Consider the following 23,217-nt stretch of genomic DNA (forward strand, 5'->3'; position numbering starts at 1 on the left):
GAAATAATATATATTAATCGACAAAAAAAGCCACCTCAATCTCCAGAATGATCAAGTAATAGATTAAACATATATACGCCAATCATTGAGAATTTATCTAAGAGAATTTATCTATTTATCTAAAATTACCACACTATTATTTATGTCACCCCCTCCCTCTTCCTCTCATGTTTATATAGCACATTATTTGCTTGAATTTGTTTATTAATTGTATTATTATTTCATTAAATTCACATATAAATTGTAGTTTGTATTATTATTTGCATCCTTCATCTCTCTTGAATTTGAAGAATCTTTTTGGCTCTATTATTGAGACAATGCAGTTTTCTTTACAAATTGATTCTTTACAAAATTCCTTACAAATTGATTCTTCAGTTTTATATATGATGGCATTTTTTGCAATGTCATGTATGTGTGTTCGACTGGAACCGTTTGGGAGATTCGCCTTGTTTATCTTTTTTATCTGAGACTTTATAGATTGTGTGGGATTGGAGCACAATTTTTTTGTATTATTATATGTATGCACTTCTCTTTTTTTGGTATCATTTTTTATGTATAATATTTTTAACAATTATTTTAAAGATTTTAGTTGTTTCTATTCCTGTTTTCTATCTCTTTCTATTTCTGTTTTCTGCGCTATTGTCGCGGTTTTTTCTTCTTTTTTATATTGTATGTATATAATTGTATATTAATGATATATGTATTTTATATAATTATAATTATATTACAATATTAATATTAATATAATTATAAAATTATCAAAATATTCTCTAAAAATAATTAACAAATATCAGTGGAAATTTTTTTATTTTTATAACAGCGCGTCAAGATTTTAGCATTAAATTTTATTACTTATTATAAGTACACAAATTTAATTGTAAGTATCAAAAAATTTTATTGATAAACGTTACGTCTTAAGAAATTCTTCAGAGAACATATTTTATTGGCTCTGTAATTATATTAAAATATATATACATAAATACACAGTTATATCATTTACACTTTATTTAATATAACAATTTTAATATTAATAAAATTATATTTCAAAAAAGTTAATTTTTCTGAAACTAAATGGTTGTCCACAGGACACAAATTTTATTTGATCTAATATCAAATATTTAAATTAATTATTATTAAATTATTATTATTAAATTAATCTTGAATCTGAGAGATTTATTTATATTACTTTCTTTATGCTCGATCTAAAGAAGCACAGAGGAGAAAAAAAATTGAAAGACTCGTCATTCATTTCTCAACTCGTTCTGCGATGTTCTGATATTTGTTTTTTTGAGATTGATTCATTGATTCTGCCTCTTTGAAAGAGTGTAGGAGGATATGGGCGGGATATTACAAATAAATTTCAAATTAGAGATTAATTTAAGTATTTTCTATAGTGTACCAAGTAAAATTTATGTCCTATGCACAATTATTTAGTTTGAGAAATATTTATTTTTTTTAACTTATTATTATCCGAATAAATTTGGCTCTTATTAGCCCAGAGAATTTAAGTCCTATTTTTAAATTAAATATTTTATGGACGGAATATATATTATGAATACAGAAGCATAAGAACTGTAACAAATTATCTGCAGATATATATATTATTTTAGAAACTATATTATTTGTACATTTTAACAATATCCAAACCATAAACATTTATTTTTGTGTGCTTGCTCTTTCTTTTTTTCCCTTTTTCTTTCTCAAAATAATTTAGAAAATTATCGAAATGGTTTTATTAATCTTAAGCATTGTCAATAATCAGTTGCATCTATTTAATTAAAATCACCTTGAATCAAATGTATTTTTATCTCCTAATAATTGTCGGAGAAAAAAAGGAGAGAATAAAATATGCAAATATATAATAAGTCTAATATTTTAAAAAATACATACATTATTATATATATATTATTATACATATATTATTATACATATATTATTATACATATATTATTATATGAATATGTTCACCTCCTCTCTTATGGATATCAAAATCGCGATAATCCGAAAATTAACGACATATGATCATCAAACGATGATTTCTAATCGTCAATTACAGCGTAAGAGCTGTACTTAACGTGGCAATAATCGCTAAAGAAGACCATACACATACATTCTAGCATACGTACATTGTAGACTGAAGTATTTTCCTTGTCACGTACAATCGGCGAATTATTTTTAGGCAGTATTAAAGCCATTTTTAACGCCAATTTCTCTGTTTACTTGTCGTCCACATAGCTATGCGATTTTCACCGCTATTTTTCTACATGTCAACATTACACAGTGTTACATTTCTCACGTGCTCATACACGTGCACACACACATGCACACACATACAAAGCAGTTTCTAGGTCACTAGGTGTCTCGTGCGAATGTACGTATCTTCACATCCCGATCTGTCTTCTAGAGCCTCATCTCTAGTCGTTTTCAATCAAGATTTACTATTAGCTTCCACGGTTACTGACACAGTCACTGATTTTTGCACACGTGCGGTGTTTTAAATTGCAACTTTTCACTTCTACTGACCTATTGAGTGTTTTCAAAAGCACATTTTACAAAATAGTTTATATTTGAAACACTAAAAACATGAAATGTATGTAAAATTGATTTTGAAAGGCGGTGGTGTAAATTAAGATTTCAAATTTTTACAATAATATTATAATTGTACAAGATTGTACGACTGTCTTTTTATTTTCTTTTTGCGATTATTTTATTTTTTCTTGCAATAATATATTCCAATTTTGTGTACTATTGTTTTTCTTCTTTACACTTGCGTATATGAACTAAATACAATATAAATAAATATATCAACTAAAAAAAAAACAGATATATTTTCTTTCAGAAAATTTTATAAAATAATCGAATGTAAAAGTATGTCTGCTTTTGTGTTCCCTTTCAAGGTGAAAAGATGCATGTTCATACCATCATAAATGCCTTTCTATAAAATTCAAATCTGACGAAGAAATTCTATTTCTATTGTAATGTTAATCATGTAAATAATATAAATATTACTTTGAAAATTTTTGTAAATGTTACTCATTGAAATATTTATAAATGTTACTCAACACATTATATTTACACTTATATTTATAATTTTGCACACATACATATATGTACATATGTATATAAGAATACACATCAATACTTGAACATATGTCTTTAGAGATTTATATAAAACAAATAGCAAAGAATAACAAATAATTATTTTTCATTGTTTAAGCTTCACAAAATTGTGCGCATTCAAGCTACAGCTATTATTCATATTATTTATATTATTCTATTATTCATACTATTCATCCATTTTAACTGTTATACATACAAATAAATATACAGATAGGTATTTTTTATATCAGTGATTTCTCTAAAAAATAAAGCAAAATTCTCTGCTTGTAATCGAATCTTGACTTTCTGTAAAAAAATAATTCTTCACAAAATAAAAATAAAATACCAGTAAATAGCAATAACTGAATAACAAGTTTCTGATGTAACGTTTAATAAAAACAACATGCTACCGATTTTTATTGCAGACATAAAGCTTGTTTATATAAAGCGTACATATCAATTGTTAAAAAAATCACTTGATTTTACTCTTACGTAAGCAAATTGTGAATCATCTATGAATGAAAGGCATTCAATTTTTTACCACGTGTATTGATAACAATCGGACAATCGGACAAAACTTATTTTTCCTTTTTACATGAGTCTCTAATCTTGAGAGCGAATTTGTTCTTCTATATTTGCGAACTCATTTATTACAAATCAAAATTTTACTAGCACAAATTTGAAATATATTATCAATTCCATCAATCACCAGCCGGTATTCATATCTTCGATGCATTTTTTTAAATTTCTAAAAAGAGAGAGAATTCAGTTTGCTCGAAAATATTCGATACTTATGGTCGATTTTAAATTTTACGTAATGATGTTCACGTCTGTATTTTTGAAATGAAAAATAAAAAAAAGGACAACGGAAAACAATGACGTGGAAGAGCGACGACAAACATCCGATTCTATACTGAGGTATTCCGTAAGTTCTACCATCCGACACTATGATTTCCCCACTCTCCTTTCAAGATTCCACTTACTTGCCTGCCATACTAACTGTTACGGCTGCACTTTTTCATTCTACACGTGTACGCTTTGATTATACATCTCTTAAGTATATATATTGGAAAGGAAATTTATCTATGAATTGTACTTGTGTAAATATTTTTATTTTCCTAGACCTTTTGATGATTTAATATTGTCTCGTTATACACATGAATATATTTATTAAATATTGAAAACTATATTAATTAAATATTGTATTAATTAATACAATATTTAATTAATATAGTTTAATATAAATATTAATAAATATTGTATTGTTAAAATATATGATTATATAAAAGTGAAATATCTATCAAGTCTGTGATTGTTTTTTAGCGTAATAGTCTTAAACAAAATTTTCAAGCAAAGTACAGAAAATTATTTATCGTAAAATTTTGTTTATATTAAAATATTAAATAGGTTTCTTATTTGCCTCTCGATCACAGAAGCTTCCTGAATGCAAAATCGTCATTTACATATGTCCGAATTTAATTATCGCAGACTTTCAAATATCACAATATGATATATCCTCTGATAAAAAATAACATGCATTTTAGTTATTGCAAAACACGCGTGCATATAATCGAATCGAAAGCGGTTCATTAAAATACAATCATCATATGTGAAACAGGCAGAAATATGAAAATTTATTTTTTAAACGATATAAATGTAAAGGCTCTTAAGAATATAATCATAAAATTAAATTGAGAAATGGCAAACAAGAATTAACATAATAAATGGAGCTTATAAACTTTATTTTAATTCAAATCATATGTATGATAGTGATATATATAATGATGGAGCGTACGTTTCGATTCCTTTTTCTGAACCATCTTCAAAGTAATCTAATCACAAACGTCAATAATTAACCGAAATAAATCAAAACAATGTCAATAACAATGTCAGACAAGCAATGAATACGAAGATAAAAAAAAATATATATATAAATTAAATACTGTTGTTATACAAATAATCATGTAAAAGTTATTTTTCTCGCATCGTCAAGAGTAGTAACGAGATCGGAGTATAATCTCAAAAAATTATAGTCCGGCATTCTTGAGATGTGTCATTTCTCTCCTAATTAAAGTGCTAGGAAGCATAAGAGAAAACGTGCAAGGCAAAAGTATTTCGGTGTGCGCACTTTCATGCAAAGAAAGCTCTAAGTCTCATTATCAGTATAAATAGTATAAATGGATATTGAAAATAACACCAGAGATTACATGTAATAAACATGAATTTAATTAATTTAATAATTAAATTATCACTACTAAAATGAATAGTTCGCCAGAATAAAATAAATCATACTGGAAAAGAGAAGATGCCTTGGTAAATTTCTCGAGATAGAATAATATTATTTTTTAAAAGGATCTGATACTACATTTTATGAAAAATGAGATTTTCTTATTTTCATAAATAATGCAAACAATGATATTTTTAGCAAGTGTCTTATTAAATGTAAAATCAAATAATTTAGAGTTTGTATGTTATAATACAATTTCGTGGAATTTACAAAATTTAAAAATATATATATTTGTTTGGTGGAGATGACATATATTTTTAAGAGATGACATATCATTTTTAATGAATCATCATCTTATCTTAAATGAAATAAAAGATAATAATAGGAAAAACATTAAATTTTGACGGTGAAAACACAATTCGAGAATCTATGTAATATATTTACTTTACACAATTTATGAGTATAAATTATAAGAATAATTATAAGAATAATAATAGCATTCGAAAAAATTATATCATGGAACATGAAAATCTCGATGTTTAAAAAACTCACAAAAGCACAAAAATTCAATTCTCGATTCAGCTCTCATATATTTTTCTAGTCTGTCAAACATATCGTCTTCTATTGATTATTTATTGAGTTGGAAAATATGCAAATATCCTACACAAATATGTCAGTCTCTATTATGGATGATTCCTACAGATGTCTGAGCTTATGCCACTTTCTACTTCATGCATATATTCCTCTTTATTATTTTAAGGAAGTTTATTACTTGATAGAAGTTTTTTTGTTAATATCATCGGCATTAATATTGTCTAAACTGTCTAAAGTATAGATTTGCACAATTAGATTTATATTTTCATTCATATGTGTAAACATATATATGTTTAGAATAAATGTTCAAATTGCTACAAGTGAACAATCTGACAATGGTGCCAGTTTTTATAAATTATTTTCGTAAAAATAAAGTAAAATTGTAAAGGTAAAAGTATAACTTATTCATTTTTATGAAATATTTTTATTCAAAATTCCATCTATTGCTTTGTTTGTTTTTAAATTGTGTATCTTCTCTTCTATACCTTCATTTCTTTTCTTTCTCCTCTCTTCTCAGCAGATAAGAAGAGGAAAATTGATACTGATATTAAAGATAAGATTAATAAAGATTTATAATATTTAGACATAATTAAAGAAAAGAGAAAGAAAAAAAGAAAATAAAGATTAATAATATATAATATATATATCATTTATTTATTTTCAATTAATGCAATTTTTTGGTATCATCACTTTTCTAGCAAAAGCAGGTGTGATCAATATACACTTGATCAATATACACTTAAATATATTAAATTGGTGTGATCAATATACACTACTGATCAATATACACTTAAATATATTAAATTAATATCTTTTTGAACAACAATTTTTTGATATTACATACATATGAACTCGATTATAATATATTTCTGGAAAATGTATAAATAAAAGCAAAAGGAACAAAAATAGAAGTGTTTCTTGCACAGGAAAATTGTAAAACTTTAAGTGGGCGAAAGTGGAATGCAAGATATAAGTGCAACGAATATGAAATAATAATGTAACCTGTTTACGCATGAAACATTTGCGAAATATATCAATAAATTGAAAAAAATTTATAAATCTAGATTTCACATACATTGAGAAAAGCGAGAATCATGCATCAATTTGGCTTTTTTTGCATTGTTATAACGCAACTTTCAACTGGTATTTATTGGAAAAATTCGCAACAAAATTCACAAGCATTTTCTTCAATAATATTATCATAAATATAATCGAATATATGTAAACATTAATTTTCGTAATGTGTATGATATAAATATATCTCTCATTATTATCACTTACTCTATTCTGTATCCTAATGTTCTCTTGACCTCTCTTTAAATTAGGGGCCCGGAGAACCTTACTCGTAAGCGGTGGTTCCATCATGGTAGTAGATTCCGTTTCTTCAGGATTTCATCTCTGAATAAACGCTCAGATTTCATTTCATTTTCTGTAACAAAAAATACACAATTTTATAATAATTATATAATATTAAATATAACTTTCAAAAAAATAGATAAACAATATATTTATATTAAAGATATATTAAATATATTAAATAGATATTAAATATAACTTTCGGAAAAAATAAAACAATTTTCCATCTTTATACAAAGAGTAAGAAATGAATTATTTTTTCTCTATAGTATAATAATCACGAACTCATGAAGGTAGATCTCCTATTATTGAATACAAATTATACAATTGTATAAATATTTATTTCAACCTTGTTGATAATCTTGCGTCTTCATGCATCTCAAATCGTAGAAATTCATGAAGGTAAATGACAAAATAGAATAATATCAAATTGATTTGACAAATCAAAATTTCTAAAATTTCTAAATTTTCTTGAGGCCTTAATTAAGGCCTGTCGGCTATCATGACGATAAGTGATACACAGCAAAAAGTGAAAATAAGATTTGAAAGACTAAAATTTATATAAATTCCATGTCAGGTTGCAGCTGATACTCGTAAAAATTAAGATTATACAGGGTAAGCCATTTTAAGTTACCCACCCCAATAACTTTTTTATTTTTGAATGTGCAACAAAATGTTTCAAATAAAAGTTGCTTGACTTCGAGGGGGACAGAAGATGGTGGCAAAAATTTGACCTTGGATAGTCATTTGAAGGTCACATAAAGGTCACCTTCAATTTCTTAAATGGAACCTACTATTTTTCATTGCATATTCTTGTAGCTTATCTCGAGAGCTTTCCAAAACACTATAATTAAGTTAGTTTTCATTAAGCACTTTCCGAGTTATGAGGCTTGAAATCATTTCTTAATTTTTTAAACCGTAAAATATCTTGTAAAATATTCATTTTTCGATTATCTTACCTTAATACTTTTACGTACAAAATAATGAGAGGAATCAACTGGTGTAAAGAAAACACATAGTTGTTTTTAAGAAAAAATATGGAATTGTTAATTGCAAATTACATATTTTTTCTTAAAAACAACTATGTTTGTTCTTTACACCAATTGATTCCTCTCATTATTTTGTACGTAAAAGTATTAAGGTAAGATAAGCTATAAGAATATGCAATAAAAAATAGTAGGTTCCATTTAAAAAATTGAAGGTGACCTTTATGTGACCTTCAAATGACTATCTAAGGTCAAATTTTTGCCACCATCTTCTGTCCCCCTCGAAGTCAAGCAACTTTTATTTGAAACATTTTGTTGTACATTCAAAAATAAAAAAGTTATTGGGGTGGGTAACTTAAATGGCTCACCCTGTATATAAGAAGGTTCTTACACGTACTAATACTGATGATGAACTTATTGAAAATTTGAAATGCAGCTGAATTTGATTATCATTGTATTATCATTGACATTTATATTTTATTTATATTTTTAACAATCATTCGTAATGAATTTTACGATGATTTTGTTTCAGTATTTCTTTTGTGCTTTTGCGATCCCTTGATGAGTGGCTTTTCTTTTATTAATTATAATTTTCCGTTTCTTAACAATAATCGATGCATTGGCTCTCTTATTAACATGATGATGGAGTGCAGCACATTGTATATTACATTGTTTTTCCTAACGGTTGGAGCTGGTGAGAGGCTCCAGTCTTTAGGAAATTATTTTTCCATATTGTATGTTAATTTATTTGTACAGTTATTGAGAAGAGGGAGTGAAATGTTTAATAAATTTACGTAATAATTATTAGGAAGTCTTATTATTTTTTACGCTTATTACCTCGCGCTAGACTTTTATTAGCTTGTTTTCTGTGTAAGATTATATTAATATTCTGAGCCTTTTATTGATCATATCCGCATTAAACTGTATTTTTCGCTTTTTAGAAGCTTTGTGTACTATTCTACGGCTTCTCATACGAAATGTTCGCGACGAACCATAAGATATTGCACATGTTCCATCGATCATATGATATAATTCTGTCTTATTATTTATCGAATATTTTCTTTTTCATTTTTATAATTTGCATCTACTTCTCATGTATGTATTTATTTTTCCTTATTGTATGTTAGTTTATTCATACAGTTACTGAGGATGGCACGAGGTGGGAATGAAAATGTTTAATAAATTTACCTAATAATTATTAGAAAGTCTTATTATTTACGCTTATTACCCCGCGCTTGGCTCTTATTAATCTGTCCTCTGTGTAATTTATATCGTAATATTCAGAATCTTATTGATTTTTATCATTGATTATAGTCAGTTTTAAATTAACGGAGTTTATGCATATTAAATTGTGTTTTTTTTTTTTGCTTTTTAGAAACTTTGTACGTTATTTTTTGTTCCGTTTTTTCTATTGTTCTAATTCTTACTTTATTTTTCTATTTCAGTTTTTTCTAGTAAATTTTTAAAATGTCAAAACGTGAACGCGTCTGAATTTAATAAGGATAAATGAGCTTAAATTTTATTATTACAAAGATTACCTCAAATAAAATTACTAAACAGATGAAATATTCTCGATGCATCATTTAAATAACTATTACATAAATAGTCGAGACCAATGTTGTATTTATTTTGATTTACATTTAAGAAATAAAAAATTTAAAGGTACCTGATAATTTTGAACATATATAGTTTGTGTAAAAAATGTACATATACCTATATACATTTTGAATTTGTTAATTTTGAGATTAAATAATCTGAAAAAATTAAATAAATAAATTTAATTAATTAAATAAATTTAAATTTAATTAAATAAATAAATTTAAATTTAAATAAATATAATTGATAACTATATGATACGTTCTCTCTCTTTCAGTGATATAATTCACAACTTTCCCGCAATAGATATCATATTTAATAATGCATATAATAATGCACTTAAGAAGTAATTAAATAATTAATAAAATACGCATATGTTAATATTGTCGATACTTTATTGACAATTAACAGATTCATAATAATTATATGATTATATTATGATTACGTTATATTTTGAATTAATTAGATACTCATATTTAAATAAAGATTAAGATAATATATCGATTAATATTAATTTAATATTAATTTCATTTGCATCTTAAAGAATTCTAAACTATATTTTTCAATTTTTAATATAATGCTAAAAAATACATAAACCATTTAAAAAATTTAAAATACCGTAAAATGACCGACAGTATTTGATAGAAAATTATTTTATATTTTTATATTATTTTATATTTATTATTTCTTTGAAATAAACTAAAAGATAGTATAGATAAAAACAAAATACAAACTATTATTGTACGAAATGCTATTAATTTTTATTTTTCATAATCAGGCACTAGATTTACATCAGTCTACAGCTTGCGGTCCTCCTTAAGCATCGGATTTCCAGTTGTGCAAAAATCATTTGCATAACAGTAACATATGACTGAATGCCGAACGGTTCAGTATAGTCGAGAAGTCGTAAAAGAGAGAAAAAAATTGCGGTTGTCGGAGTAAGAACGTCATTAAAAGAGGTTTCATTGTATCTCGTTTCATTGTAATACTTCACACGAAAGTCGCGTTTGCATGTGTTTTCGTCTGCTTACTTATGGGGCGCGTTACAAAACATTCAAAAGCATTAGTAGCATTATGATCAACGTATAATTATGATAAAAATATAGATTAAATATTTTTTAGCTAATATTTATTTTCTTGCATCGCATTTCATTGGATTTCAAAATACATGGTTGTAAATTTTTAATGTGGCACGAACGACATGTGTGCATACAATTGAGCTGTTAATTTACATAAAAGAGGCGTTGCAATTTACAGTAAAACATTTCATATGACAAACAGATGGCCGTGCATTTATGAATCTTATCACTTCAAATGTAAGTTTTAGAGAGATTACAGATATTCCATATCACATGTATTACATCACTTGCGAAAAATCAAATTTAATGAATCTCAATACTTAATACTTAAAAAAACATACTGGATTATTTAGCTATGAGCACAGCTACTATTAGAATCGATTACGAATGAATAATAATAGATAAATAGACATACATCGTAAGTGCACATTGTGTGGATGATAAATTGCATCGTTGCATTATGTTATGTCATGATGCAATGTGTACAAACATTACTTGGATAATAATCCTTTGTAGAGGTGGCATATATATTTATCATGTATTTATCATAACAAAATGTATAGTACCAATTGCTTTCAAATTGTCAGCGTTGACTTATTAATTGAATGAAGACATTCATTTAATTCGATTTTATTGAATAATATTTTATTGAATAATTTGCAATTAACAATTCCATTATTTTTTCTTAAAAACAACTATGTGTTTTCTTTACACCAATTGATTCCTCTCATTATTTTGTACATAAAAGTATTAAGGTAAGATAATCGAAAAATGAATATTTTACAAGATATTTTACGGTTTATGTAAAATTAAGAAATTATTTCAAGCCTCATAATTCAAAAAGTACTTAACGAAAAGGTACTTAATTATAGTGTTTTGGAAAGCTCTCGAGATAAGCTACAAGAATGTGCAAAAATATATAGGGTGTTCCATTTAAAAAAATTGAAGTGACCTTCACGTGACCTTCAAATGACTCTTCAAGGTCAAACCAATGGTACCATCTTATGGCCCCCTCGAAACCATACAACTTTTGTCTGAAACATTTTTCTCTCCCGGGCTTGGTTTTCGAGATATTCGACTGGATGGATTAAAATGGGCCACCCTGTATATACAGGGTGTATTTGAAATGATGCACTAAACTTTAGGAGCGTATTCTAGAGGTTAAAATAAGACTTTTTTTTTCCTATGAACATGGGTCCGCAAATGAACCCCCCCTCGAGCTAAAATTCGTGAAATTGACCAAACACCCGCAATGCAAATTTATTTATCTCTCAAGAGAGGGTAATAGGTAACGTTAAAACCTTTTTTTTTCTGAAATACAGCCAATTTTCAATTTTTTCCCCAAACTTTAGGGGCCTCTAGCTCGGAGGGGGGTTCATTTACGGACCCATGTTCATAGGAAAAAAAAGTCTTATTTTGACCTCTAGAATACGCTCCTAAAGTTTAGTGCATCATTTCAGATACACCCTGTATATACAGGGTGTTCTAAAAAGGTATGTCAAAAATTTAAGGAGATATTCCTCACACCTGAAGGATGAAAAAATGTTATATGGACATAGGTGCGGAAATGCTTATTTCAGGAGTTATGTTGAAAATACTGTTAGCTGTATTACTTACACAAGGAAAAATTTAGGATTAATTATTGTAGACGACAATCGTTTAATTAGGCTTATTTACATTTGGTTTTAATGTGACCTTGAGTATGTTACAATAAATGTTGAAAATGTTCACCATTTTCCTGAATATAAGCAGTGACACGTCGACGCATCGATTCACGGACACGTTCAAAAATGCCTGGCGTACAGCGGATTGTCTCGCAACCTGCAGTGATACGGTCACGAAGATCTTGAATATCACGCACTGGTGTAGCATGTACGATTGTCTTTAAATGTCCCCACAAATAAAAGTCTATCGGATTGAGATCCGGGGAACGTGGTGGCCACAAAGTAGATCCAAGTAGGTAAATAAGCCTAATTGAACGATTGTCGTCTACAATAATTAATCCTAAATTTTTCCTTGTGTAAGTAATACAGCTAACAATATTTTCAACATAACTCCTGAAATAAGCATTTCCGCACCTATGTCCATATAACATTTTTTCATCCTTCAGGTATGAGGAATATCTCCCTAAATTTTTGACATACCTTTTTAGAACACCCTGTATATATATCTATAGAAAAATATGTTGACATTTATCATGGCTTATCTGGAAAGCTGTACATTAGTAAATTATATTGTATAAAATATACAACATCAAGAGATAAATATATCATCAGAAACGTACAAAATAAAAGTATAAAAATCACATTATATAAATATATATATGTAAATATTGTGTGTCTTATCAATATAATTTCCTAGTATGTAATTTTCTAGATAAGCCATGATAAATGTCAATATATTTTCTAAAAATATATTGACATTTATCATGGCTTATCTAGAGAATATATTTTTTAAAAATATAATAAATTTTCGAAAAATAAACATTTTTCGTTGCAAATTTTTTAAAAATATTTTCGAGGTATGCAGAAAATTAATTGCATACAATTTCAATTATTACCATCGCTTAGAGCCCGCAGCCATCCTCGTAACCTTGATAGCATTCGATTATAAGAATGCATTACCTTTATCTCGTAACGATGATGACGGTTATTATTTATAGAATCGATTCTAAATCGTCACAGTACAATAGGCTATTATTTAGATTATCTTTAACTGCACTACGTCAAATTCTGTCCTTCTGCACTTAAGATTACATGTATATATATATGCGCATTACGCGAATACATGCACTCCATATTTACAGAAAAGAGATAGATCGAATTAAAAAAAATAGAGAAAAGGAGGAAAGAGACATTAGAAAAGAAATAAAGACGGAAGGAAGAAAAATAGTGCAATTTTTATTTATGATTATTCGCGAATGCATATATCACACATACAGGCTTGCGTGTTGTGTGTTTAAATGTCAAATTTAAAATCGTTTCTTTGTCAACGAAGCGCACCTTCGTGCAATCAATTATGTATCTATCCGTCAAAAGTGCTTCCAATCGATGCGTTGCATCGTCGATAATCAAAAGTGTTCACGATTGGTGTTGGTTATGTAAATCAAGAATTCAAAACGTAGAACACGTAGATGCAAGCACAGATGGGCGAGCAAAGGTAAGGAAGTATCGGTGGAACAATGAAAAAAAGGGAAGAAAAGAGAGGGAGAGAGAGAAAAATATATGTGTGCAAAGATATCGTTCAACGTGGACGTAAACGCGTTGTACGTTGGAGGTTACGTTTGGCGGATAATCATTAAGTGATAAGCGTTACTTACATATTGATCCACGCTGCGAACATCGTGCATGTCTCGTGCTGCCGATCCCGGGGAGTAAAAAGTCGAACGCGACGAATTTCGACAATGAATACGAAACAAACACAACACACGTCACAAAATAGACGGAACAAACTAAATCGGCTCGCACAGTCGCTCGTTGGCTTAGGCGCCTCGTTCTAGAGTGCACTGCTGCTATCTATCGGCGACATATGTAAATACAAATTGCAGCGGAATTTTTGAATGGCGTATCTCTTTAGACTCTCGATACGCATATAATATATAATCCTTTTTCTGGCATCATTTTATTTTAAAAGATTTTTAAATTACTAATTTTCGATATATATTAATTTAATTTTACATATAATTTTTAATTTATTTATTAAATATTTGATTTTATTCAATTTAATTTAGTTTTTTCTATAAGTCCTTTTTTTCTTTTTTGATTTTATATTAACGTGATTTTCTTAGAGAAATTAATAATTTCGTATTCATTTGTATTTTATATGTAAAATTAAAAGACATTCTTTAAATTATTACTTTTTAATATTAATTTAATTTTAATTTTTAACTTATTTATTAAGTATTTTATATAATTTAATTAATTTTCTTATTATTTCTTTCTTTTCCTTTCTCTCTCTTTGTCTCTCGTGATTTAATATTGATATAATTTTTTATAGAAATTAATAATTTTTTATTTATTTGTTATATGTATGTGCATAAAATTAAAAAATAAAAAAATTATTATTATCATCCGTTTCATCCATTCTTTTTATGAAAAAATTAAACTAAGATCCACCAAACAGTCCTCTATAAATCGAAAGATATTTTACATGAAAAAATATCAGTATAAGATATGAAATGTTTAAGAAAAATTGATTGCGAATATTTTTATATGTAATATTTGAATAAAAGAAGATATTAATTGAAATAATATTGCTTTAATATAACAATCCGTTTTCTTAAAACTCTTATATAAATATACAAGACGAAAAAAAGCTGCAAAAAAAAATTAACGCTATCATGTATGAAAAAGCAGCAGTTCGTTGCCGGTTTCGTAGAAAGGAGACAGAAAATAATATAACCTCTATTACCCGAAGTTAGCCAAAGTGTCGAGTGTCGAGTTCACATGTTTTGTATTTTTTTACATGCATACACATATACGTGATTTTCGCATAGAAAGTCGCTTGTATGCTATGGGTTTTTCTTGGCGTGTTTTTGAATTTATTTAAAAGTTTATTCCTTTGATTTTTTATTTGATTATTTATTCCTCTGATTCTAGTAATAAGTAATTTGTGAAGATAGCAATGGATCAGATATACAAGATTTATAGTCGCCAAGCATCGCCAAAAATTTGTGTGAAGAATTACTTTCAACAATACAGCGAATTATTAAAGTCCTTTTTATGTCATAATTTAAACGAACAAAGTGACGAAAAGATTTTTCAACTTATGGATGTTGATCTCCCACAAGCGAGAACTCTTTTAATCAAACACTATTGCAGGTATTTCATTACGAGATATACTAAAAATATTACTATATTTTCAAATAAAAATGAAAAAAGAAAATATATATTGATTAGAATTTTTTTTTAATTTTGCAGTATTGATAATTTATCACCATTAATGGAAGCCAATACGAAAGAAAAGGAAAAACAGGAAAACACAAAATCTGAGCAGAGCTTAAATAATGTTCCATTGGAAACAATTAAAGTGTTAAAGACATTATCTAAGGAAACTCTATTAAAACCGAGGTTTCAAGATGGGATTCCAATTGTTAGTAATTATTTATAAGAAAGCATATGAAAATCAGAAATAAAAAAAGCAAAAAGGAAAGAATATATGAAAAATTTATAAAATATTTAAATTTGTATCAAAATTAAATTAAAATTTTGATTATAAGTACTTTGTGATACTATACTATTTTTCTTAACAATGAACTGCAAAAATTTGTTTTTTATCAGTAATATATCAAGATATAATAAATTAATTTCTTTTTTTCAGAAATATGATGAATCAAGATATCCCAATAATAATTCTGTAGTACCATATGAGGAATTTTTAGTTTATTGCAGAGTGTATGAGCCATTTGAATGCCAGAATCGTCCTTATAAACTAAAAGCTCCAGTTGTTAAGCTTAAAAGTGTCATATCGATTCTAGGATGTCAAACTCTGTATGAACTACGTCAAAAGATAATATGTCAATCTGATTTATCAATTACAACAGACACTAGTAACAAATCAAATCGTCACAAACTTGGATCATTGGCAAAAGTAACTGTTTTTTTTTTCAATTTTAAGCTTTATCTGTTTTATAATATTTCTGTATGCAAATTATAGATAAAAAATAACTTTTTTTTTCCTTTACTTATATTTTCTCTATTTACAATTATAGGATGTCTACAAATCAGGATTCTTTTACATTGAAGATACATTTTATAATGATACTAGCGTGGAAACTAACATTGATTATAGTAGAGTTATATTAGAATGGGCAGCAACTCGTGATTTAGGTCCATTTAAAGTCGCAACCATGGATGCTCAAATAAATTCTCTTTGTGCAAGATTTGGTTTTCCATGGGTATATGTACATCAGGGTTGTTGTGAACATTTAATTGTACTGACTGATGCCAGGTAATTTTTAATATACATATATTAGAAACATTTTTAAAATTTTAAATGATGCTAATTTCTAATATTATAAAAAAGAATAGTGACAAACATAATAAAAAAAAATCAAAGTTATGCATATTCTTGATGTCATTTTATTTAATCATAATCAATTATTTTTTATAGGTTAATGACTGAAAATGATGTATTATCATTAGCCGCCTATCCAAGAATAGAAAAAATAAGACCTGTCAGTGGAAAAAATTGCATTTATTGTGGAATATTTAATGTACACTGGATTTTAACAGAACATAATAGAATACCACATGATATAAGTTATTTCTGTAATAAATGTTTTATATCTTATAATTATGTTGATGGTAAAAAAATTGGAAAGTTTAAAGCATATAATTATCCTTGTATACCAGAACTAATGTTTGTAAAAAAACGTACAGCAACTAGAGAAGAGAAACGTACAGCATCTAGAGAATAAAGTTTCTGTCAATTCTCTTTTGTTAGATTTTCATTTACACACATTATTTATAATATAAATTTATAAAATATATGAAATTTTATAAAAAATTATTTTATCGATGTCTCTAATGTGTATAATTTTTGCAAATTCTCCTTTGCGCTGGATAAATCTGGCTTTAATTGTAGTGCTTTCTTATACATTTGTTTTGCTGCAGTTAATTTATTCCAACGATGATATAAAACACCTAGATATAAATTTTAATTTTATTAATTAAATTATAAATTATATAATTTTTAATTTGTCTAATTAAAGTTTAATTCTATAATTTTTACTAGCCAAATAATATTGAATTTATATTAGTTTTAAAATAAGTTACAAATAGATTTTCTTGTTATACCTAAATTTGCATAAATCATAGGATCTATAGGGTTTCTCGATATCGCCAATTTAAATTGGATTTCTGCTTCTTCATATTTTCCTTTTTTCCCCAAAATGTTGGCAATATTAAAATAAATGGCAGCATGATCTGAGATAAATTTTAAAGCTGTATTTGCCATTCTTAAAGCTTCTTCTGTCTTACCTAAAATTATACATTAGCCTTTAGAATGTAATATAATTCACCATATTTAATACACACACACAAGAAAAAAATTCATCAATTTAAAGATATACACAAACCTAAATCATCTAATAGTAATATCATATTCGTCCATGCTCGTCTATGTGTAGGTTTTTGTCTGGTTGCATTTATCCAAGCTTTCAGTGCCTTATCGTATTGTTTTTGCTCCAAATACTATAAAAATAAATATTTCTATTATTTATAACTTGATAATTAAAGATAGTTTAAAATTACATTTTGATATATTTTACTCACTAATATGCCTAGATTATAATAACAATCTGGATAATTTGATCGGTACTGTAGAGCCATGAAATAGCTGGTTTCTGATTCCTTGTATTGTTTCAATGATGATTGAGCTATTCCTAGATTCATCCATGCTGTAGCAAAATCTTTCCTAAAATTCAGATTCTTGTGTATGTCATTCTCTCTCTCTTTCTTTCTTTCGACACATAAACATACTCTACACATACATGTATATATGCATATGTATGCATAAATGCACATCTATACATATATTTTTTCCTTGCAATACAAAAAAATATTTGATTTGATTATTAATTTTAAATCTCAAGTGACATCTAATTTAAATCTAATGTGACATATAATTAGACTTACTGCAAATTGATAGCTTGTTTAAATAAACTTATAGCTTTTAAAAGTTGTCCGTCATCTCTGAGCAAATTACCGAGATTATTCATAGCTTGAGTATAATTTAGATTTAATCTGCAACATAAATAATATAAATATATGATCGATGAATTTTAAGAATTTTCTTAAAAATTTTAATATTTTATATGCATATACCGTAAGGCTTCTTGATATTCTAGTTTAGCAAGATTAATATCTCCTGTATCTGCAGCATTTTTTGCGATATTGTAATGTACCTTTGCATTCAAAGGACATACATCTAATGCTGACTGGAAGAGCAGCTTTTCATTTCTCCACTGGCTACTTCTCATCCAGGAACGTGTGAACAATAATATAATAAGCATTATATATGCCAATAATGCCGCTTTAGGTAAAAAAAATCGAGCAGAGAATTTGTATAGGCCAATTGTAAACAACAAACAATATCCCGCTGAAGGAATATATAATATTCTCTCTGCCAAAACAAAACCAACATTGAAGAAGATATTACTAGCCGGCAGAAATGGAAAAATTAATATTGCAAGTCCCATAATTATGTATCTGTAAAAGTTCATATATTTTTTATAATTTTTATGTGCCACACACATACGTATGCGTGCGTATATTTACATATATCGGAAATCATGATACAAAGTCGATTCCTCATATAAATGTAAATTAAAAATATAGAATAAAATTTTACAGTACTTTATTGGAAAATGGATGTTGAAGATAAATCAGAAATTTTTTTGTTGTATCATGCTTTCCGATACATCTTGTACATGTATCTCTTACCATTTGCATGCATTACACATGTACATATGCACACATACACACACATTCTCAGCATGTACATATTATTTCAAACTCTCTTTTCTCTCTCTCTCTTTTAAAAATTTTGAAATTACCTCAAAGTTTTATCCTTATGAAGGATAAATGTGTACATAATTAATGTTCCAAATAGTAACCAGAAAATAATAACTACAAAAATTCTGTAGTCATAGCCAGTAATTAACGATATACAACCCATTGACCAATCAAAACAGAGCCATACAGGACATATAAGTAACCATATATTCAAACAATAGATATAGTTGTAATTAAGTATGCGAAAAACTATACTATTCATGAAAGATGCTGGGTTATCTACTGGTTGAAATTTAGGAGCAGAAAATCTCATAATATTAAATCTTAGAAATAAAAGTATTATTGCAATGAAAAAAAGTATAACAAGTCGTAATACTGCATTGTTGTCTTTAATGAAATTATTAAACTTTTTATTTGAATGTTTAAACAAAAGTAATTTAATTATATCAATTGGATATATTTTGTTCACTATAACTATATCATATACTGCACAAATTCCCTAAAAAGTAAAGATATAAAGATAGATATTTTACACAATTATGTAAAAAATTCAAATGTAATTTTAATACTCACAATGGCAGTGATTCCAGTTTCTTTACATAGCATTGCTATAGTTATACAAATAGCAGAACCAGACATAGCAATCCATGCACGAAATGAATTTTTTGCATATATTACACAATTGTATAATAAAATTGAGAACCATGTAAATAAAGTGCATAATAATTCAGCACGTCCTACAATTCCAGATACCTAACTTATAAAAATATAGCACCATTTAAAATGTAATATATGCTTAAATATAAACAAATGATAATATATATGAATTTCTTACAGCTTCTGTATGAATTGGATGAACTGCAAATAAAGTTGCAGCATAAAAAGAGATGTTCTGTTCATTTGGTCCCAGAACTAGATTATATACAAATAAAGTTAACAGACTATTTATACTGTGTAATATTATGTTTACTATGTGATAGTCTTGTGAAATTAAATCTTGTCGTAACCAATAATGTAATCTATAAAGGTAAAAAGAGCATAAAATTAATATTTGCATATTTTTTATATAATATTATTACATATATTACAAAAATATTTAAAATTTCTGTTTCTTCATTAAAGTAATATTAAATTATTCCCTATTTAATATTAATTTATGTCAGAAGAGAGAAATCATATAATTTTTTTTCTTGTAAAAAATGTATCAAAATAGTTTTTCTGATACCTTATAACTCACATTTTTAGAGTGAATTGATAAAATAAACTAAAAATTCTTTTTTTTTATGCACTTACATTAGTAAATGTATATGATAATGTCAATCTGTATGAGTCTTTTCAGTAAAAATAAACCTTATAATATTATATAATAATTAAGTCAAAATTTACAGTTTTTTGTTAATTCATAAACGAAAATAACAGATTTCTGATCTATATTATTAATCCTGAATATGAATAGCATATGAAAAAACTGATTTGATATATTTTGCAAAATTTATAGCATAAAAAATTAGTACATTACAAAATTTATATTATTACCAATTTCTTATACGACTGTAAGAGGCTAATAATATGCATATACATAATGATATTTCACCTGAAACTCAAGATGGTAAAAGGCCTATATGACTTATGGCTTTGCTTATGGGATAATTTAGTGCCCCAAAAGTCATTTTTAAATATTTCCCAGATTGGTGTATCATATACATCATGATTATTAACAATAGCTTCGATATCATCAAAAACAAAATCTCCATTGTAACTATTAACAAAACAAAGTGACAAAATCACAATTGTCCAATAAGAAAGTAATGGTGATACTGCTGAAAATTCATAAAATGTTTATTATTAAATATCATTCAAAAAATATACACATACATACATATATATATATATGTGAAATGTATAAAATCTTTATAATTGTAATAACTCATACATACAGACACACACCTGGTAGATGAGTTGTTATTTTACTTTTCATAGTATTCTCAATAAAAATAGATAGAAGTTATTACCACTTATTACATTGTGCTTTTGTTTACATGCAATTAGGTTATGTTTCGAAATCGTTCCGAAACTCTTTCTGATTGGTTCCGACAGAGAGAAGACTGAGAGATGTCATGGCCTGCTTTTAGGTGATCCCTGAAAGCGATACTCCCTCTATGGACATTGAAAACGTGGACACCCAATAAGCAATTTGCGCGCAAATTGCCAGCAAATTGACGACAAATTTGATCAAAACTTGGCAGCAAATTGGCATCAACTATGTCCGCAATACGCTCGTGTTTTGCTGGCAAATCTTGCTGACAAAACCTGACAGCAAATTGATGGCAAATCCCGAGCAAAGCTTGCTAATGCTTGACGTCAAATTGTCGGCAAATTGTGAGCAAACCTTGACTTTCCGAAGCCATTTTATGGATATTTAATTTTTAGTTTCTAATTTTTTCTCTTTAAATAATTGAAATTATTTACATAGAAAAAACTATTTTATTTTATAAATATAATACCATATAATACCAATTATTTTATAAATATTGTACCATATACAAGTCTTATATTCAAATACCCACACAGCACATGATATCATTCGAATATTCTATACTCATACTGTAAATATACGTTACAGATGTAATATACTGAGAATAATCCCATAACATCTCTTGTTGTATATCGCGTTGTCACGTCGTCGCATCGTGTAATAACGTATGTGCACGTGTCTTTCTTTAATCGAGTGGTTTTTAATTGCCAACAGTGATTATTCGACAGTGATTGATAGTGATTAGTGATAGAATCGTTGGTAAATTTCTCGTCTTATCGAGTGAGTGAATGAATGTGATTATGTTGAAGTTTATAAAAGAATACAGTTTATGAAAGAAAAAAGAACTTTCGATTAATTATTTAATATATATCTCTGTCCTTTAGAACGTGTTATCTACGTTCAATTTGAGTGAAAGTACGATCTATCGGAAAATTCATTTCTCAAGGAATTACAGCAATACATCGAACAAGGTAATAATAACTATTCTTTAGTGTTGTGTGAAAATAGATTTCGGAATGTCAAATAAATGGTGTTAGAGAAAATTCGCGAAAGAGGGGTTTTTAGTGGGTAGAGAGTATCGAGTTGGTAATTCGACTTGGTACTCGAGTCCCACATAACTCACCGGACCGCCCGGTGAGTATGCATAAAATGCATTTTCCCCTCTTTCGTAAAAAAAAAAAGAAACAGTACAATTTAAAATAATAATAATAGTTAAAGCGAAAATTTATAATAATTAAAAGTAAATAATAATTTAAGTAAGAATAATAATGACTTAAAGTGAGTAAGCAAATGAGAGAGAGAGAGTGAGGGAGGGAGATAGGCAGAGAGAGAGAGAGAGAGAGAGAGAGAGAGAGAGAGAGAGAGAGAGAGAGAGAGAGAGAGAGAGAGAGAGAGAGAGAGAGAGAGAGAGAGAGAGAATGAGAATGTATGTATTCGCATGCGTGTGTCTGTAGCAATCAGGTGATCGCAGCAGGCGCCCCGCGTAAGCACTCGCGTCTGACGGTGAATCGCGCCACCCTTGCCTGCCTCTTGTATCCGACCCGTCATAAGTTAATTACTTCTTTTAATAATTCAAAAACTAAGCGTCGGACGAAATTTTGTCAAAGGAAAAATCGTCTTAGAATTGACTCAAGAATGTGTCATTTTAAGGACAATTAGGTTATTTTGAATCACCCTGTATATCGTTCCGCGGACGCAACAATTTATAAATTATTTATCATTAGTATAT

The 23,217-nt window shown here is 27.4% G+C and overlaps 3 protein-coding genes across 15 annotated transcripts in view; 1 reads left to right on the forward strand and 2 right to left on the reverse strand.

Annotated features, from left to right (window-relative positions):
* Wdr62 (WD repeat domain 62) overlaps positions 1 to 14,430 on the reverse strand; it is a 45,712-nt gene extending 31,282 nt beyond the window's left edge. For 8 of the 10 annotated variants that reach the window (XM_083102960.1, XM_083102961.1, XM_083102959.1 and 5 more), the window contains exons 1-2: positions 14,257 to 14,430; positions 7,202 to 7,349 (exon numbers count right to left, since the gene is read on the reverse strand). In XM_083102960.1, the coding sequence (XP_082959086.1) occupies positions 7,202 to 7,285 (84 nt within the window). In that variant the 5' untranslated portion in view covers positions 7,286 to 7,349; positions 14,257 to 14,430. Of the gene's footprint in view, positions 1 to 2,126; positions 2,576 to 3,808; positions 3,991 to 7,201; positions 7,350 to 14,256 lie in introns of those variants that run through there. The other 2 variants (XM_083102954.1, XM_083102953.1) reach the window with 2 other exon arrangements.
* On the forward strand, positions 13,969 to 17,372 carry Pbp49 (proximal sequence element A Pbp49). Of its 2 annotated transcripts, none has more exons than XM_083102967.1 (6): positions 13,969 to 14,096; positions 15,536 to 15,757; positions 15,857 to 16,028; positions 16,257 to 16,526; positions 16,648 to 16,886; positions 17,049 to 17,372. In XM_083102967.1, the coding sequence occupies exons 2-6, from the start codon at positions 15,561 to 15,563 to the stop codon at positions 17,353 to 17,355; spliced, it is 1,185 nt and encodes a 394-aa protein (XP_082959093.1). In that variant the 5' UTR covers positions 13,969 to 14,096; positions 15,536 to 15,560; the 3' UTR covers positions 17,356 to 17,372. The 2 variants fall into 2 exon arrangements, with proteins under 2 accessions (XP_082959093.1, XP_082959092.1); XM_083102966.1 differs by lacking the exon at positions 13,969 to 14,096 and adding an exon at positions 15,289 to 15,442.
* On the reverse strand, positions 17,114 to 21,568 carry LOC145973503 (protein O-mannosyl-transferase TMTC4). Of its 3 annotated transcripts, none has more exons than XM_083102963.1 (11): positions 21,401 to 21,568; positions 21,048 to 21,270; positions 20,289 to 20,472; positions 20,027 to 20,206; positions 19,495 to 19,952; positions 18,764 to 19,147; positions 18,575 to 18,682; positions 18,212 to 18,353; positions 18,016 to 18,130; positions 17,735 to 17,917; positions 17,114 to 17,581 (listed from the first exon to the last, which is right to left on the reverse strand). In XM_083102963.1, the coding sequence occupies exons 1-11, from the start codon at positions 21,429 to 21,431 to the stop codon at positions 17,445 to 17,447; spliced, it is 2,145 nt and encodes a 714-aa protein (XP_082959089.1). In that variant the 5' UTR covers positions 21,432 to 21,568; the 3' UTR covers positions 17,114 to 17,444. The 3 variants fall into 3 exon arrangements, with proteins under 3 accessions (XP_082959089.1, XP_082959088.1, XP_082959090.1); XM_083102962.1 differs by having other exon boundaries at positions 21,048 to 21,273; XM_083102964.1 differs by having other exon boundaries at positions 21,048 to 21,212; positions 21,391 to 21,568.
* Between the last annotated feature and the right edge of the window lie 1,649 nt (positions 21,569 to 23,217).

Source organism: Camponotus vicinus, unplaced genomic scaffold (genome assembly GCF_025532165.1).
Source record: "Camponotus vicinus isolate PSW18456_S1 unplaced genomic scaffold, iyCamVici1.0 SCAF_6, whole genome shotgun sequence".
Lineage (NCBI taxonomy): Eukaryota > Metazoa > Arthropoda > Insecta > Hymenoptera > Formicidae > Camponotus > Camponotus vicinus.